The 18,727-nt window shown below is 39.3% G+C and overlaps 2 protein-coding genes across 3 annotated transcripts in view; one reads left to right on the top strand and one right to left on the bottom strand.

The window, feature by feature from the left end:
• Window positions 1–351: 351 nt before the first annotated feature.
• On the bottom strand, window positions 352–16,094 carry cep41 (centrosomal protein 41). 2 transcript variants are annotated; one of them, XM_030136332.1, is made up of 12 exons: window positions 16,028–16,094; window positions 15,644–15,707; window positions 15,484–15,531; window positions 10,959–11,020; window positions 10,652–10,715; window positions 9,930–10,074; window positions 7,302–7,456; window positions 7,150–7,217; window positions 6,917–7,031; window positions 4,965–5,180; window positions 1,356–1,531; window positions 352–1,282 (listed from the first exon to the last, which is right to left on the bottom strand). In XM_030136332.1, exons 1-11 carry the CDS (start codon window positions 16,058–16,060, stop codon window positions 1,404–1,406), a joined length of 1,098 nt encoding a protein of 365 aa, XP_029992192.1. In that variant the 5' UTR covers window positions 16,061–16,094; the 3' UTR covers window positions 352–1,282; window positions 1,356–1,403. The 2 variants fall into 2 exon arrangements, with proteins under 2 accessions (XP_029992192.1, XP_029992193.1); XM_030136333.1 differs by lacking the exon at window positions 16,028–16,094 and adding an exon at window positions 15,853–15,967 and having other exon boundaries at window positions 352–1,531.
• A 512-nt stretch (window positions 16,095–16,606) lies between these two features.
• poc1b (POC1 centriolar protein B) overlaps window positions 16,607–18,727 on the top strand; it is a 97,101-nt gene continuing 94,980 nt past the window's right edge. Inside the window, exons 1-2 of the mRNA XM_030136331.1 lie at window positions 16,607–16,937; window positions 18,063–18,147. Coding sequence (XP_029992191.1) covers window positions 16,923–16,937; window positions 18,063–18,147 — 100 coding nt within the window. The 5' untranslated portion in view covers window positions 16,607–16,922. The remainder of the gene's footprint in view (window positions 16,938–18,062; window positions 18,148–18,727) is intronic.

Here is an 18,727-nt window from a genome sequence, read left to right on the forward strand (position 1 = left end):
TAGAGAGGAAATCAGTAACAGAAGGCTCTTCATCCTGGGCTAGATTTAGAGACTCTAGGAACCACAGATAAACCTGCGGTCTGAGAGACTAGTGTTCTGATTTGATTGTAAGGTACAAGGAGATCTGTTATGTAATGATAGAGCTTTACTGTTTAGGCCTCTGTGTTTTTTAACAGGATTATTACAGGAGGCCAGTGAAGACAAGCTAACAAAATCTCTGCTACTACCCATGACACCTAGCATTGATATTATCACATTGGGAGAAGTGAGATGCCAAACGAAGTGGTTGTGGAAATTAAGAATTGGAATTACTTATCCACACCCAGTCAAAAAAAAGACACACTGATGCTATTCATTTGGTTATTGGACATTTATTCACAAAAAACAAATCACATGATCAGCAAATTGATGTCAGTTAAGGCTCATGGTGAAACAACACAAAAATCTAACTCCTTTCTTTATGTTAAATGTGTGTCATAGGAGACTGTGAGTTTATGTGGAGAAGGTCAACAAAGTAAAAAGAAACAATATGCTAGCACAATGCAAAAGGCTGCACATTTGCAATACTGACTTTTTTGTTGCCCACCGTCTTTTTTGTGAAGGCCTCACACAGTCACTGCAGTGACAATGTAACAGTGCCCTGGTTCAAGCAAACGCATGAAAGGCCATCAGTGCAACCAGACATTATGACTGTAGGGAATATTAAAAAACAAAAACGAAAACTAGAACTGAAGTTTTTGACAAAGGAGATTGGGCTTTGAATAATCTTTTGTCATCTGACATATCATTCAATACATAATCGCATCATGCAATAAATAAAGGGCTTAAAATCAACAGAAATAAGCAATGACAAAGATGATAACAATAGTGTCGAATGCCATTAGTCTGAGTGCTAAAAGTTGGTTCACATGAGGCACTGTGAAAACACTGAAATATAGACAGGTTATTAAATATTAAGAATAAGACACAGAGACGAGAAAAAAAACACATGAAAAGCCAAGACTGAGGGGTCTGAGGGTTTTGGTGAAAATCTGAATCTGAGAAAAAAAAAACCCCATCTGAATCTGTGTTCCCAAGTTTGTGTAGTTTATAGATAATGACCCTGTTTTTGATAGAAACAATCAATCAAAATGTATGTCAGAGGAGACTAATCATTACTTTTAATATTGCTGCCCATTCTTCAATCAGTAGTGGATGGAAATGTAGCACTTTTACGTGAAGGATAGCTAATATAAACTATATTATTTGAAAAAAAATTTACTTTGTGCAATGGGATGGAAAACCTGCAAAAAAACAGTGTAATAATTAGTGCGTGTGACTGAAACAGGACTGTTTTAGACCACATTACAGACCAAGCTTAAACTGAAACAAATGGACAGTGTATTCTGAGTTTGTCTGAGGGGTTATTTCCAGGGTTTGCTGCTCTGCACCCTGATGTTGTCCCTCCCAGCTGTAGATATACTTTGTCGACTCCGAGCACTGGACATTTTGGACTGAGAGCTGGCAGTCGACATCTGGCTGGACATGCGACCTGCAGACAAAACACACAGAAGAAATGAAGACACTGTATTTCTAATGGTCTGACAGGAATTAGTGTGGAGTACTGATAGGTTTTATGATTGTAAGACCTTTCAGCATTGTTGTCCAGGTTATAACATATTATAACAGTAATCAATTCTAACAGTTATCGTACAGTTTACAGTCTCTAACATTTACTTAAAAGAAAATATACCCATATGTACATTTTTAAAGTAACTTGTAAACTGTAACCTATTAGATTTTGAAAGACTTCTTTCAGGCTTTTCCCTTCATTTATCACTTGTCTTTTGTTAGAAATTTTATTTTTTGTATTCAATCGACATATTATGGCTAGACTGCGAGGATTAAATACCAGATCATGTGAATGAAGTCATAATTCAATTTTGTGAGAAATTATGTAGCACCTTATGAAAAAACATAAATCAAAACCAAATACAAAACAAAAATGTATCAAATGCAAACATCAGCTGCTTAACTGCTATGTCTGGTTTGGCTTGGAATTCTGGCAAATTTCATAAAATTAAGCCATTTTCCCAATAAACAATCAAAAGAATAAAGTGATAATAGGATTTTCATTTTGAATAACACTTCAGGGGCCTCATGTATACAGACTTGCGTGGAATTCATACTGAAACCTGGCGTACGCCCAAATCCAGAAAAGTTCGAACGCACAAAAAAATCCAGATGTATAAAACTGAGCGTACGCCCGAATCCAAGTACATTTCCTTTATACATCTCAATCAGCATGGAATTGAGCGCAAATGTTGGAGTACCTGATGTTGGAGTACCTGACTCTTCCCTCTCCACGCCCACATTTAAATATGCAAATTAGTATAAACGGAGTCTGCAGGTGGGATTCCCTCTGGGATTCCCCTGTCTGCATGATCAGATGATGTCGTCAAGGTGGACGCGAAGTGCAGGCCAAAGCTGTGTGGTGGGTCTGTGGGCAGCACTGTCACCCCACAGCAAGAGGGTCCAGAGACTGTGTGGTTACCTGGTGTCATGTGAGTTTAGAATAGTTCTTCCTGTTTCCCCAACTATGCTAGGTTAATTCTCCAGTCAGAGGCCTATGGCCTAGTCAGAGGCTTTTGCACTCGGATAGATTAAATGCAGAGGTTGAATTATTATGCAGTGACAGTAAAAGTGAACTATACTTTTACATTAAAGACCTGGGGCCTCCTGTATAAAGACTTGCATGGATTTCATACTGAAACCTGGAGTACGCTTAAATCCAGAAAACTCCGTACGCACAAAAAAATCCAGATGAATAAAACTGAGCATACGCCCGATTCCAGGCACACTTCCTTTATACATCCAGACTCCTCCCTCTCCACACCCATATTTAAATATGCAAATTAGTATAAACAGGGTCCTTCCGGGATTCCCCCCTCTGCGTGATCAGATGATGACGTCAAGGTGGATGCGAAGCGCAGGCCAAAACAGGCGGAAGAAGAAAAGAGACGAACTGAGACTGTTTGAGCAGAAAGTCGACGATATTTTGGGTGACGCTTTTCTCACAGGGCTGACGCGGATCACCCCCAAGGTAAATATATATTTAGTATTTGTGGAAGTCACACATTAGTTCATTCTACGGGTCATACAATAGTCTGATCACAGCCAAACAAGATAAAGGTTCATGCGTAATAATGTCAGGATATCAAAGAAGAAATCAAAGCCTTTGACTCCTGTTTAATCACTCAAGTTATTATTTTGCAACACTGAGACAGAAGACGGTCAGATGCAGTATCATCCTCCTGTCACAGAGGCTTCCTGTTGACTCCCCGGTGTTAGCCGGTCCTCCGGTCCGCCACAGCCCACTGCTGATGCCCATCCGGGTGGTGTCCAGAACACCTGCATGGGTCCGTGCTGACCCGAGTCATATTAGGACATCGTGAGGACAATCGGCGGAGTCAATGAGCGACTGGACCGACTAATAAATGTTCTCACAGACATTAACACTACATTAAATGCATTTATCAACCAATGCATTTTGTGTCCTTCTCTCTTTATATGGTTGTTGCTGAATGTCCTCCCGGGCAGGATTGGCATTGATGGATACAGGGTCTAATTGGTTCTGGTTCTGGTGGTGGATGTGCTGCTCTAGCAGTAGGATGACATGCCGGTGTGGTCATTGTTCATCTGTGTATCTCAGATGTGCCCATCAATCAGAGGAATGACCTTTGTCACATTATTAACAGTTTCTCAGTGTCACCTCTAAGTGTCGCCAAAGGTTCCAAAGCACTAGAAATGTGCGTACGCCAGATATGGACTTGGCGTGAAGGACCGCACATTTACATGGTCATTTCAGTCTTTATACATCTGAACGTGAGTGTGGAAAAGGGCGTACGCCAGGTTTTTGGGCGTACGCACGCTTTATACATGAGGCCCCAGGTGTCAAGAGTCAAGACACATTAGGTCCACATTAGGCCCTGGTCCAATATGTGACCATTTGGGTCCAGTCCAGTCTCTCTGGTTATAGGTTAAATGTCCATGTTTAACTTTAAACAGTGTCTTCAATGATAGCATTCTGTAAAACTGAATATCGTCTTTATTTGGTTTCCTGTTCTGACATCCAATGACATAAGACATTTTTTTTCCTTATTTCATCCATCTTGTCCATTAGCTTTCATTTATTTCTGCTGTATTTCTGCACCAGTCTGTGCAGGCAGCTGGAAATAGCAAAAAAAAAAAAAAATTCACTACTGTGTGTTCAAAATAAATGAAAAGAAACTAAGGTGTTAATATTTGGAATATTTTTGTTGCTTTTTCCATTTTACTGTATTGTATTGTACCATGAACTGTAATCCACCCTAATTCAGTGAACACACTTTATATTATACTATTTTATATTAGTCATGTGCGAATGAACATCTCTCTAATTTGGTGGGATATGCAACTTATTTGATTCTTATGCACATTTATTTTCTAGTTCAGGATGAACTGGTGATGATATATCAAAGTTTTAATAGCATTTTGGGTAGAAATTCCAGTGGATATAGTATGAATAGTCATTGAATGAGCAAACTTAAATCCTTCAGAAGAGCAAAATCTCAATAGATGATGAGATTGATAACATAATGACAGCTACTGCAGGAACATTTTTCTGTCTTTCAACAAATTTGTGTAAGTGGTGAACCTGCCCTTGACATCTGAAGTAGTGAGTAAGACCAGTAAATTTAATTAAAAAACATGAAACACAGATATGGGGGTTAATTTCCAAATAATCAGAGCTCTCTAATCCTGAATAGGTCCTAAATGTATGTATTTCCCAACAGGGGGTTTGATATGTAACTGTATTGTAAAGCATATGCAAAAAACTTATAGTAAGTGATTCATTTATATATTAACTCTAACCCTCTGGTTATTGAAAATGACCTAGAATATCAAATTCTGTAAGTTGTAATAAAAAGATGGTGAGGTCTTACTGTTGGGGTTAGTGGGGATGAGGATCTCCTCCAGCTGCTCCTGGATCTTGGTCAGCTCATCTGACGTGAACCTCCATCTCTTCTCTGCCACCTGTGGTGTGTGCTGTGGTGCAGAACACTTCTTTCCCTTTAATGAAGCGGGAGGAGAAAGACACGAGGTCGGGATGGTGCCCGTCGTCAACCCTTCAGGGAACTTCTGAGCGATGATCTTCAAACCTGAGATGTGAGGTGAAAGGTCTCATCACGCATAGAACCTAGTTTCAATTCTATAAATCAAGCTCTGTATTGTTTATATTATTTTGGGTTTCACCACATACTAGAAAGATCTAAAATCTAGTTCCGACCAAAGATTTGTGAGATGAAACCATTTCAGAATGTCCTAGATATAAGTTTCAACCATATGAACTGGATGATCTCAGCTCACCTGAAACCAGCTGATGGATTCAGTTCATCAAATTTCCAAAGGCTGATTCTAGAACTTTGTGCATTATCATGTGTGTTTCTCTCAGTTTTTATTTCAGGTGTTTAACACATAAATTCTGTCTCAATAGCTTGTTTTTTCTCTCCTTAATGATAATAGAAACACCGTCACAGAACAGAACTGCTCCAGGAACTTTGCTAGTGTGATTAATCCCAGAGGTGAAGGTGTAGGAAAAACCACACTGTCACTCTCCTTATTTATAGTTTAATATGCTACAAATTCAATTCAGCTATAAAAAGGTCTGCACTAACATGTCAAAAAAAGATGATACAAAAAGTTGTTGCTATGGAAATGATAAACTGCCATCTTGGTACACTTGTTTTTGCAAATAGAAGGAACTCGCAGCTAATCTTGTCATGAATCTTTGGTCTGACCTGGGCTTTAACGAACCTCTAGAATCTGCGTACTTCATGGTCTTAATAAGTGTCTCTGGTTGTGTGAAGGTAGCAGGATTATTATTAATGAAAACTATGAATAATACCAAAAGCTGCAGTGAAAAAATAATTCGTTTTCATGTTTTAAAAACCAAACAAGTGCAAAAGTAAGCAGAACTTACCAATACCCTTGGAACAAGTGAAAATTATCTTGGTAAGATTTCTTGAAATAAGATTTTCAAGATCTATTGTCTAAAAATAAGTTCTTATATCTCACTGAAAAGTTACTCTTCAGGTGACTATGTCTTATTTTAAAAAACTACCTCCCAGTATTTTAATTGAATGTGGAATAAACTGATCTACCTCCTAGTACTTTAAATTGAATGTGCAATAACCTGCGATCCGTCACAGTACTTTTTAATTCAAATGTGCAATAACTTGTTTACCTCTCAGGACTCTTACTATCATTACTATTACTCCCTTTTTATATAATATTCTATTGTTATAAATGTGCATCTTAGCTGTATGTGCAATAACTGTTTTCTTGAAGGTTTTAGCTATGTTTTGTATCTGCCTGTTTTTTTGGTCATATCTTTATTTTTTGTTCAAGCTCCCTTTTCTGACTCAGGCAAACGCACAAGAATTCCAATGCACCTATACTGCTATGTATCTGTGCAAATGGCAAATAAAGTCTATTCTATTCTATGATGAGATATTTTGACTAGAAATGAGAAAAATACACTTTGTAAGATTTTGATTTTTTTCCACTGTGTGTGTGTGTGTGTGAAATTTGAAAAGAATAGAGTGAATAGTGTCTGAGAAATTGGTTTGACAAATTGTCTATGTTAAAATCTTCAAAAATGTGTTAATAATCCAACAACTGAAATCTCTGGGCAGGCGGGTGTACAAAAATAATGAATGGAAAACTCAACACAAGTAAATAGGAATAGAAGTGCTGGTAAAATCAACTTCATTCTCCTTCAATATTAATGTTTTTTCTTTAAAAAGCAGACCCTTGGATATATGATACAGCATTTTCACTGTAGAGCTGATGACTCTTCCAGGAAGCAGACTAGACAGCTTCAGTGAAATCCTACCTCCAGACAACATAAACAGGTTCTCACATCCCCGTTCACACATGGTGGTGGCTGCCTGGCTGGCTATCCTCTCATCCTCATCATACACGATAATAATTTTCCCCGCTGCGTTTCTCTGCAGTTTATGAGTTAAGGGAAAACAAATCAATAGACACACAGCCTTTATACCGATTCAGTAACATGAAGATGAAACCTGTCTTGTCCTGGTTTTACAGGTTCATGTTAGAGGATACATAGTCCAGTACTTCCTTGGTGTATGGGTTCATTGTTCGAGACAGCATGGTGATGGGGAAACTGTGAGCTGGAGACAAAACAGAGATGATACGCGTAGAAATAATTCAGTAAATACAGTCCGACCCCTCTTTTAAATGTTTCTGTTGCGTACCGGTGATGATGTGGCAGCGGTCGTACTGGTCTCTGTCTCTGACGTCCAACAGCAAGTAGGGGCAGTCGGGGTAGGGTCTGTCACCCGGCTCGGAGCTGAGCATGGGCTGATGATTGCCTTTGTCCAAGTTCAACTCCCCCACACCGCTGATGACACTGGGAAGGGGCAAAGGTCAAAGATTAAACATTACTTGATCTTCACAAAATATATACTGTAGTAGAAATACAGGTTTAGTGAGTGCGTACATTTAATTAGGGCTTGTAGTAACTGCAGGAAAGCAGCAATCGACAATTTCTTTGACTACATGAACCTGTGTTTCATTTGTTTCAGTGCAACAAAAATAAATGCAAAGAAATCTGCATTGAAAAGAGAAAAACACATCGTCTTAAAGTCTGTCAGTTCTTTATGTATGAATGAGCACAAATACAGTCAAACAAATTTATGAAACAACATCGGCTACATATTGGCCAATGTTGATTAATCAGCGATACGCTATAATCAGCTGATTAATCGGTTGGGCTCTAAAGAACAACACAGTGAGCTGCCTAAATGACTATCGCCCAGTTACTCTAACCCCATCATCACCAAAGGTTTCGAAAGACTCATCTTACCCTACATCAAGGCTGTCATCCCTGTTGACTTTGATCCACATCAGTTTGCATATAGGGCAAACAGGTCAACAAAGGACACCATTATAATGGCCCTCCACACAGCCCTCACACATCTGGACAACAGTAACACCTATGTGTGTGCTGTTTGTGGACTTGAGGTCTGCCGTTAACCCAGGCAAACCACACAAACTGGTTCAGAAGCAGCCTGGGCAGGTCACTGTATGTGCACCTGGATACTGGTCTTCCTCACCAACAGACCCCAGAACATCAGGATAAGAGACCACACCTACACCACTCTTATCCTGAACACAAGCACACCACAGGGGTGTGATCTCATCCCCCTCCTTTTCTCACTTGTTACCCATGACTGTTCCCCCATCCACACCAACAACACCATCGTCAAGTTTGCCAATGACACCACCAATATAGGTCTGATCAAAGATAATGATGAGTCAGCCTATAAGGTGGAGGTCCGGCATCTGCGGCAATGGTGTGTTGACAATAACCTGGGCCTAAATCAAAGACAAAGTAAATCCTTATGGACTTCAGGAGATTGAAACAAACTGAACCCCCCCCCCCCCCCCCACACACACACACACACACCCACACACACACACATCGATGGATAGGAGGTAGAAAGGGTGGAGAGCTTCAGGTTCCTTGGAGTCCACATCTCAGCCGACCTTGCCTGGTCCACAACCATTTCTCACCAAGTGGGGAAGGCACAACAGAGGCTGTACTTCCTCAGGAAGCTCCATCAAGCCCACCTACCCCGACCCCTGATAACCAACTTTTACCGCTCCACCATCGAAAGCCTCCTGACCTACTGCTGTACAGTGTGGTTCATCTGCCACACTGCAGAGGACAGGAAGGACCTGTAGCAAGTGGTGAGAGCAGCAGAACGTGTGATCGGGACAACACTATGCCCCCTCAATGACGTCCACACTGGCAGACTCCAGCAGAAAGCCAGAAAAATAATCACAGACCCCTCACACCCTGGACACCCCCTCCCCTCCAGAAGGAGATTCAGCACACTCAGGACTAGAACAAACAGACTCAAGCACAAATTCACCCACAAGCAGTTAAATGTGCCCCTCCCCCATAAAAAAATTGCAAACAACACACTATACAGCATCTGGGTGTAAACAGCATAGTGGGTGATAGACAGGTGGAAAAACCATCCAACCAAACATTTTTTTTTAAATCCAGTGCAGATACCTCAGTATAGTACAGTCCGGATTTTGTACCGTAGCTTGGAGAGGTTTTGGATCAATAAACATGTAACTGATCCCCACAGAAAAAGGACTCACTAAATGTAACCATGGAAATGAGCCAAACACCACTTTCTCCTGGTGTGGATTTACTCTGACGCTGCCCTACTTTCTACCTCCATCTGTTCTTCACACTGAGTGAAGGTGAACTAAAGGTTCTGCTGTTACAGAGCCCTGATCAGTGGAGAAGCTGCGGGTAAAGTTACAGTCCTGGTTAAACTAGACGCAGGTGAGGGTGCATGTGTGATAGGAGGGGACGCCACGGACAAATGGAGGGAGAGGCCGTAAAGGCAGATGCACAGGATGTGAGTACAGGTGAGTATACGGTTACAGGTGAGCTTGTGGCTTCAAGCTCTGATTGTTGAATGACAAGTGTGACTGTCTGAATGTACTGGGGTTTTATCAATTACAGTGAGGCAGATGCAGGAAATCCAGTGGAAGTCTCTAAATTTGTGGCTCTACCAACATTAAATAGATGTCAGTTTTATCATTCTTTGTGGAGGTTTAGGGATATCCACAGTTAAACAAGTTCAGTTCAAAATGCTTAAGATCATTATGAGTGCAATTTAAGGCTCATGTCACAGCCGTACTGGCAAAAAAAGGATGAAGCATGACACTTTTTAAATCAAATTTGTAGAAAGTTTTGGACAGAACTCAAAAAGACACAGTGGCCACTGACAGACTTGGTGTTCTTCTCATTTTATAAAGGTTGTCAACCTGTGCAGTACATTAGGGCTATATAGTACCTGAGAAGCGTTGACCTGGAGGTACAGCAGATGTCCTTGGCTTCTCTTGAATCAGGATGATCTGTCACTAGAGATGCCTGTGGGGAGCCGTTGGTGTGTTCGGACAGAGACTCCAGCTCTGCATCCGACACCACGGACAGTACATCTGCAAACAGGCAGCAAAGGAAAATGGGAGTGAATTCTGTGAAAGGATAGGTCCCTAAGATTTAGCGTTTCAGTTTTGTAAGTGTCATAGAGAACAGACATTCTAAAATGCAGACAAATAAACAGCAGTACATAATAAATACAGCATTCAACCTGAACTACTGTACTATAAAAAAAGTCGCAAAGACCAAATAATACATTAATTATCAACAAAGAGTGACTGAAGTAGTAACAAATTAGTCATAAACCGATGGACAATAAAGATTACCTTAAGCAACAGAAAGAGGGGAAAAAAGAATACTCAGATTGGAATAAACATCAAGATAAACAGATGTCACTGTCCAACTACAAGACCCACCAAACATACATCAAAAGCATCAGATTAATAATTATGTAAAAACATTTAATGTACTTTAATACCAATAACAAAAAATAAATAAACAATACCAATAACAATAGTAATATCCCACTGGTATAAATAATATCTATGTGTCATCTTTCCTTCTGCGGTTACAGTTTTACACACAGGCTGATGAAATGTTATCTTGTGACATGAACAAACAGTTCTCTTTTCATACCTTCTGGTCTTTGCGATTCACACTCGTTCTCATTTAGGTCTGATACGGATGCCACTTGAAGAATCTGGTGTGACAAATATATTTGTTAATAAAAACAAGACTGAACTAAAGAAATAACGTAAAAGCAAACGAGTAAATTGATAAATAAATGAAACTTTTCAAATCTGATCACACAATGAGTCTTTTAAAATTTAAGCACTGTAATAAATGAATCTGGGCTAATTTATTTTATTTCTGTCTCCTCCAATATAAAAGTCACAGGAAAATAGAGGTGAGAACATGGATGAAAATACATATTGATGCTTACCAACTGTGCAAATGTTGTCACTTTTAACCGTTTGAAGATTTCATCCTTTCGATACCTGTAATCTGGGAAAAAACAAAAAAACAGTCTTCTATGAAGAAGAAAAAAAGATAAAATATCTGTTTATGGGTTAATTATTCTTTTAAAACTCTGAAAATAAGGTGGCAATGGTTTGCAATAGTTTTTGTTCAATTTCACTTTAGTTTTAATAACGCAAATTTTATTTTATTTAACTTTTAACTTTATTTAAGCTTGTATAACACAAATTCAACAAAATGCCATTTTAAACCTGAGACAAACAATCATTATTACAAGATGGCATTAACCAGAAGAACTCAACTACCCAATCACTGTTCTAGGCTTATGTAACACATAAATTGACAAGGATGAAAACTAACCACATTTACTCTGTAATTTTAATGTATTTTATTCAGTTTTACAAAGACAAAATCTGTAAAATCTGTTTTTAGCTGTATTTCAATTTATGAAATGTTGCTTTGCACAGTCGCTTTTTGATATTTCATTAGTATTCATTAGCCTAAGACTCAGCATTTGGGAACTGGGACTTGAGAAACTCACCTGGGTCTTGCAGGTCGACTTTTTCCTCATCCTCTCTTAATGCCTCCCTAAACCACAACCCTGCTCCGTCTGTTCCCATGTTCCACCTACTTCTTCTACGATCACATCAGTCTGCTCAAAAGTTTTTATCTCAGCCCCTGATACTGCTGTAATCCGCTGTATGACCTCACTGTCTCACACTTTCAGACCTGACCAGCCATGTCCCTATAATCACTCCACAGAGGAATAATTGTGGACGGTAGCACAATCGTCCATTAGAAAGCAGAGGAATCAGTGTCACTTATCCCTGAGAAATCAGAGGTCAAACAAAATGACCGCTGTCCACAAAGCACTTATTCACCTGGGAAATATCAGTTCTCCAGTGTACCTCTTCAAATGCATGACCAGGGAGAGAAAAAAAGCTTATCCACAGGGGAAAAAAGGTGCCAAGTTGGTAAACTTTGCATTAATGTAGAACAAATAGTTCACATGTGCTTTAATCTAAGGACAGACATTTGGGAAGATTTAAGTGCGAGTTTCACATCCGTAGAATGAAATCAGTGTTTAAAAGGTGTCTCACGAAAACACCATTATCCTGCACTTGTGGGCCAAATCCCTCATCCAAGCTGCTACCTGTGTCCTTTTGAAGTTTCTTTTAAAATGACAATGTCGCTGTTGTATTCAAGAAACCCACATTGACTGGGCCATGTGAATGTAACAAGGATGAACCGGGAATTGCAGACGACAATGAAGGCTCCACATTGTGGGTAGAGATGGGAAAGAAAGACCAGGTATAAGAGACCAAAGTATACCCCCCGTTCAGACTACACCTGGGGTTACAGTGGCCTAGGCCACAATATATCCCCCGGGCCAGATTATACCCCCACAATATCAGTAGTGTTGAGTGATACAAACAAGAATTAATTGAATTTTCAATATTTTATTGGGGGTTCAGCTTTGTCAGGTAAATTAAGTGAGAAAGCTAACTGACTTAAATCTGAAAACTCATTACACATAGACTTTTACTACTTCAACAAGAAAAACTTCAATCAATAAAAATATTACACTTCCACAAAGATCAAAGATTACTACCTTGCTTCTCAGTAGTGTTTACACGTCAAAATAAAAGCACACTAAAAACAAAATATTATAATGCAATTTTAACATAACATTCAATTAATTTGACTGTTCAAAATATAATAAAAGTCACAGTGTCCTGAAGCTTCAAGTCCTATGACTAGCAAGTCCTCGCTACAATATAAATGTTCAAAGTTAAACACCTAAGCCTACTTCAAGGTCACATCTACTCAAGATCATGTCTTCAAGTTGGAGTGTTATGACGGACTGTAGGTGTGGTAGTTATACAGTGGTGGTGGAGAGTTACATGTGTCCAAGAAAATACACTGATGTGCAGTACCAAATGTTTTATCTCTTTGTAAATAAAAGTGAGTAAATATACTATGTAAATATAATTAAATCCTTTTTACACAAGAGGGGTATAGTGTGGCCTAGGCTATTTTACACCCCTGGGTATAGTCTGGCCTGGAGGGATATATTCTGGCCTGGGGGTGGGTATAGTCTGGCCTGGAGGGGTATAGAATCTCCAAAAGTAGGACGGGAGCTACAGCCTTCAGCTATCAAGCTCCACTATTGTGGAACCACCTCCCTGCCTCGGGCAGACACCCACTCTGTGTTTAAGAGTAGGACTAAAACTTTCCTTTTTGATGAATCCTGTTGTTAGGGTGGCTCAGGCTGCTCTTAGTTCTGCAGCTATAGGCTTAGACTGCTGGGAGACTCATCATGATAAACTGAGCTCTTCTCTCCTCTTCCTCCTGTCTGACCTCCCCTCTGATCCTCCTCTTCTCTTCTATTCATGCCCCAGTAAATACATGCTACTGACCTAACTTCTTCCCCAGAGTCTCTGTGCTTTAATCTCTCACAGGTTTTCCCTGGATCATCTCTGGACCTGCTGCTGGGGTCCTTCTCTCCTGCCTCCATCATCATCGCTCAGTTATCTATATTGTGATAGTGTTTATTATATAGTTACATGGATGGTTCTATTATTTGTACTGTTACAGTACTAGTGTATTCACTGTTAATACTTGTATTTGTAGTAGTAGTATTAATAGTAATGGACATTTGTTCCAGCTGTTCTACTTTTTACAAGTTCTAGTTCAGTTTGCTGTGCATCCATGTGTCTCCCTCTGTTTCCATCCTCCCTCAATCTCTCTCTTTTTCTCTTCCTGTACCCTCTCTCTTCAACCCCAGCACGTCAAGGCAGACGGCCATCCTCCAGGAGTCAGGATCTGCTTGAGGTTTCTCCCTGTTAAAAGGAAGTTTTTCCTCTCCACTATCACCAAGTGTTTGCTCCTGGAGGATTCTGTTAGGTTTCTGTAAATTGGCTGAAGGGTCTGGTTTCGAACAGCTCTATATGTAAAGTGTCATGACATAACTTTTGTTATGATTTGGTGCTATATAGTAAATAAAATTTGACTGATTGATTGATAGTCTGGTTTAGGCTATTTTACATTCTGGGGTACAGTTTGGCCTAGAACAGTTTATCCTCGGGGGTATACTCTGGCCTGGTCCAAATTATTAAAATGATAGTCTGGACTGGGGATATACTTTGGCCTGTTACACCGGGTCATAGATACGTGGGTACACAATCTTTCATAACACTCCGGCTTGTGTCCATGACCTTGAAAATAAGCATGATCATTTTTTTGTCCATCAGGATGCTGAACTCTGTCCACTGCCTCCCCCCTTTGCCCCTGGTCCCCGGACTGTAACCCACCCCCGCATTTACAAAAAGACTACACCTCAACTGTTTTGCATTAGACTCAGTAGACTTACATTCTGTGATATTCTCACATTGCTGCTGACTGTCTACTGCACTATTACAAACATTGCACTATTGACATATCTGCTGCTGTTTTGATCCATTATTTACCTCATAACCATTACTATTGCACTACCACTGTAAATATATTAATGTATACACTTCATATTCTATTATAGTTTATTCTTTATACCTCTTATTTATTCTTGTCTATTCTTTTACCTTTTTTATCACAAGGTGAGAGAGAAATGGCAAATCAATTCTCTGTATGTCCTGTGAATTGACAATAAAAAAATCTTTGCATCTTTGAATTATAATGTTTCTTGTGTCTTCTTGTGTTTCTTGTATATCACTCAACTCTACTGATATCCTGGCCCCCGGGGGTATATTCTGGCCTCGGCCACTTCAACCCCGGGTATATTCTGGTCAGGTGTATACTTTGGCCTGTTACACCAGGTATAGTCTGGATGGAGGGTACTTCGGCCTGTCACACCTGTACCAAATTGTCTGAGCTAGTGGAAATGTATGCCCCGATTTTATTGATTTCTTTTTATTAGTACTGGCATGTTGTCTGAGTGATGCAATGAGAACAGAGAACTTTCTACAGGAGAGAGACAAGGCTGAGAGAGGAAATGGTCCAAAGCATGGTTCAGTTTCATCCACACATATGACATCAATACTAGTTTTAATATCTGAGAAATTATCATAACAAGTAAGGCTGGAAGCACAGAGGATATGAAACATCTTTGTTCACAAAATGGCTCAAAAGATAAGATACTTTTTGTATTTTTCCTACACATAAACTCCATCAAGAATCAGTCCCTCAGTCAAATCTCTTTCTTGTGCAGCCAGTCAGCATTTGTACGGTGGTGTCAACATACAAATATCTAAGTGCATCTCAGTAAGGATGGACATTTCCTGAAGACACATGCACTTTATCCAAATGGATTTTTAGTCAGACACATACTTCTCAGGTACTACAACATCCACATATACTCTTTGTCCCACATTCTCTTTCTCAGCGCATTTGGAATTTAAGAAGACTGGTTGTGAAATAAAACCTACTGAAAGTGGGGTATAGTAAAATCATAAAGCAATATCACCTTTAATGACTCTACATGAGCTACTCACTTCTTTTTATTTCTTCAAGTCTTTCCATGTACTTGGTAAGGCTGCATCCTAGAGAATGAACATTACAAAAAAAAAAAAAAATCGTCATTATGGGGCATTACAGCAAGATTTTATCCAGCATCAAAACAATGAAAGAGTATCTGTTAAATTATAAAGATACCTGTATCCAGGCGGGTTTTGATATGGTGATACTTGGCGTTTTTCGGTATCCTTTTCGCCATGTACTAAAAGAAGAGGGAACAGCGCCATGGATCTTACAACCAAATCAACACATAGGTAGCAAAACAGTTGGGGTTTATCATATTGACATGCTAATTTATTGAGAGTAAAACACAAAACAGTGTTTAAAAGCAGGGTTTTCATTCTTACATGTGCACTGTCGTTGATATGGTAACTTAACACTGAGGACAGCTAACACATTGGCACGCTAGGTTAGCTACGTTCAGTTTTATTAATTGTGCTGCACTGACAGTAAGGAATATGTTCGATAACACGGCTCAACAGTATATTTAAGTGTATTTTGATGTCATTTAACTAAACTTACCTCCGCACTGCCGATGCCCCGATTCAGCGACATCTTTTCAAACAGGAACACCAAACGTTCAGTCACACAAAACAATCCCTGCGCAGATTGGTCCGTTTCAGTAAAAGAACCAATCAGACAAGCCGATACTGCACAATGCCGCCTCCGTAATGCTTCATATGTGACGAGAGGCTAGTTGCTTAGCAGCGGAAGACGCGCCACCTTAATGACGTGCTGCATTCACGTCCAAAAATAAGAGGCGTAATCGAGAAATAATAATATATAATAACAATATTGCGTAGTTATGTCAATTCCATCCAGTTCTGAGGCCAACATGTATTATACACCTGTAAACAAACAAAGAAAATTATGTTGATTTTATTGTTCATTAGAAATAAACAGATTGACATTCCTCTCTGTGCTGCGTTCTTGTATACAAATCTTTTCTTAACCAGATACAGCGTGAAATTATACGCTTTTAAAAGAACTGACAGTTTTTATACGTAACGTTTATGACGGCATTTTTAAGCTACCAGTCACATTTTAAAAGTTATACAGGGTCAATAATGCTGAGTGTAAATATCCTGCGTCTCCCATTCTCGATGGTTTTCATGTAACATTAAATGCTGCATACTCGCTTCACTTCCACAAGATCAAGCAAAAAAAAAAAAAAAAAAAAAATACACCGGGCAGGCACTGCTAATGCAAGGAGGAACACACTCTGAGCAGTTTAGAGTAACAACAATACCGGAGAGACCATTAAAGACTGAGAAAAGAGTAGGTTTCCGTGTTATCGGAGCTCGATAGCTCGGGTCTGGAAACACTGAAGGCGGACTGTTTGACAATCATGGAGGTCCGGAGAAGAGGAGTGGTCCAACTTTGACAACATTAGGTTTTTTTGAAGTAGCACCGCATCATGGCTTCTGTTCTGGTAAGCATAGTTGTGTCGGAACTTTAATAATTAGCTGCTGATGAGGAAAAGTGAATAATGTAGCCTCATTGGTAATAGTAGCTGAGTCGGTGAGTTTGCTAATTGGATTTGCTGAGTGGAACTGTCAAACTGTCAGCTCTGTCCTGGGTGTGCACAGTAATTAGTTAGTAGTAGTAGTTAATCGTTTATCATGGTATTGAACCTGTGGAGAAATAGCAATTATGCAAATAAATTTTTACTGTGTTTCTTTACCTGGACCGTGTTTGGCCGCTCAGACAAAGTTTATAGCTAGTTCCTGTCCAGCTTTCAACTATAAACCCAGCATATTCCTTAAGGTTACTTGTGCTTCTGCAGCTTTTTCACAGACATACTAAACATCTAATGATAAAACAATGTTTAACAGTGAATTTAATAAAGCTCCACCTGTGCTACGCAACTTTAATGCCGTGGGTATCGTCTTTGGAGAATCATAGTCATCCAGGCCCTGGTAGAGTAAAACTTCATATTCTTAAGGTGTAATTTGGCTTATAGAAAGCATACACTAGTAAATGCAATACAATGATAATCATGCATTAAATACACACCTGTACAAATAAGCACAAGAAGACTAGATAATACCACTGTTGTGAAATCATCACCAAAACCATTAGAGATTAGTAAAAGTACTAATACACACTGGAAAAATTCCACCAGAAGTAAAAGTTTTGCTGCACTGATATATCAACTAGATATTGATATTGGGTGACATTTGCTGCTATCCTCAAATCAGATTTTTTTCTGGCTGATGTAGTGTGTTTATCTGTTAAATTAAATAATTTTTGATGTTTGCAGGGTCACTGTCCTGTGAGAACCACTTATTTATAACTGTGACTTTTCATGAGCTCAGAAAAGCAGGCCTGCTCTTAGCTTTGTGACGATGAATTTTCTGATTCTGTAAAGAAGTGCAGTTGTCTTCTGCTGAGCTCATACTATATGTCAGGTCTAATTTTAACAGCTGATGGGGTCTTGTTTTGGTTTTCCTTTGTATGTTAAGTCAGTTACCTTTTCAGCAACTTTTCACACAAGATTTTTTTTGAGTCTATGTAGCCACAGGTTTCTATCTGAATGTGAGTTCTGGTGCTACAGGAGGATCCGACCCTGGAGAGGCACTTCAAGGGACATAAAGATGCTGTGACTTGTGCAGACTTCAACCCAAACCGCAAACAGCTGGGTAATCTATATGCTCCCAGATGCTTATATGACTGCTATTTTAAAAGCTGCCTCTTATATTTGTTTGCAGTCCCATGTACTGTTTTAAACCCCCACAAATGATCTAATGTTTGTAATTATTAACACTAGCTGTACTCTTATTCTGTTTGACTTCAGCATTAAGAGAAACATTCATCAAAAACTGCCTGATTAATGAGTAATGATCCAATCTTAGTAATATAAGATGCATGCCAGTTTTGTCGATGCTTGTATGTTTTATATGATTGAACGTATTTTGCAGCTTGTTTAAGAAGGAATGGAATGTTATGCCATGATCAGGAAATACATACTTCCCTACCACAAACTACACAGTATAAATATGTTATGTTAGATTGTGAAGACAGATATTTTCATAAGTTTGACCTGCCAAGCATTTCATGGATGATGGATGGTGTGTGATCACCAGTAAATATTTTAGAGACTCAAACATTCCATGAAAGCATTTCAAACCTCTAAGCTACATGTTTGTGGTCATGTTAAGGCTACTTTCTCTCATGAGGCAAAATTCAAAGTAAAGCCAAGATGAGCATATACAATGTAAT

The sequence above is a fragment of the Sphaeramia orbicularis genome, chromosome 6 (assembly GCF_902148855.1).
Source record: "Sphaeramia orbicularis chromosome 6, fSphaOr1.1, whole genome shotgun sequence".
Lineage (NCBI taxonomy): Eukaryota > Metazoa > Chordata > Actinopteri > Kurtiformes > Apogonidae > Sphaeramia > Sphaeramia orbicularis.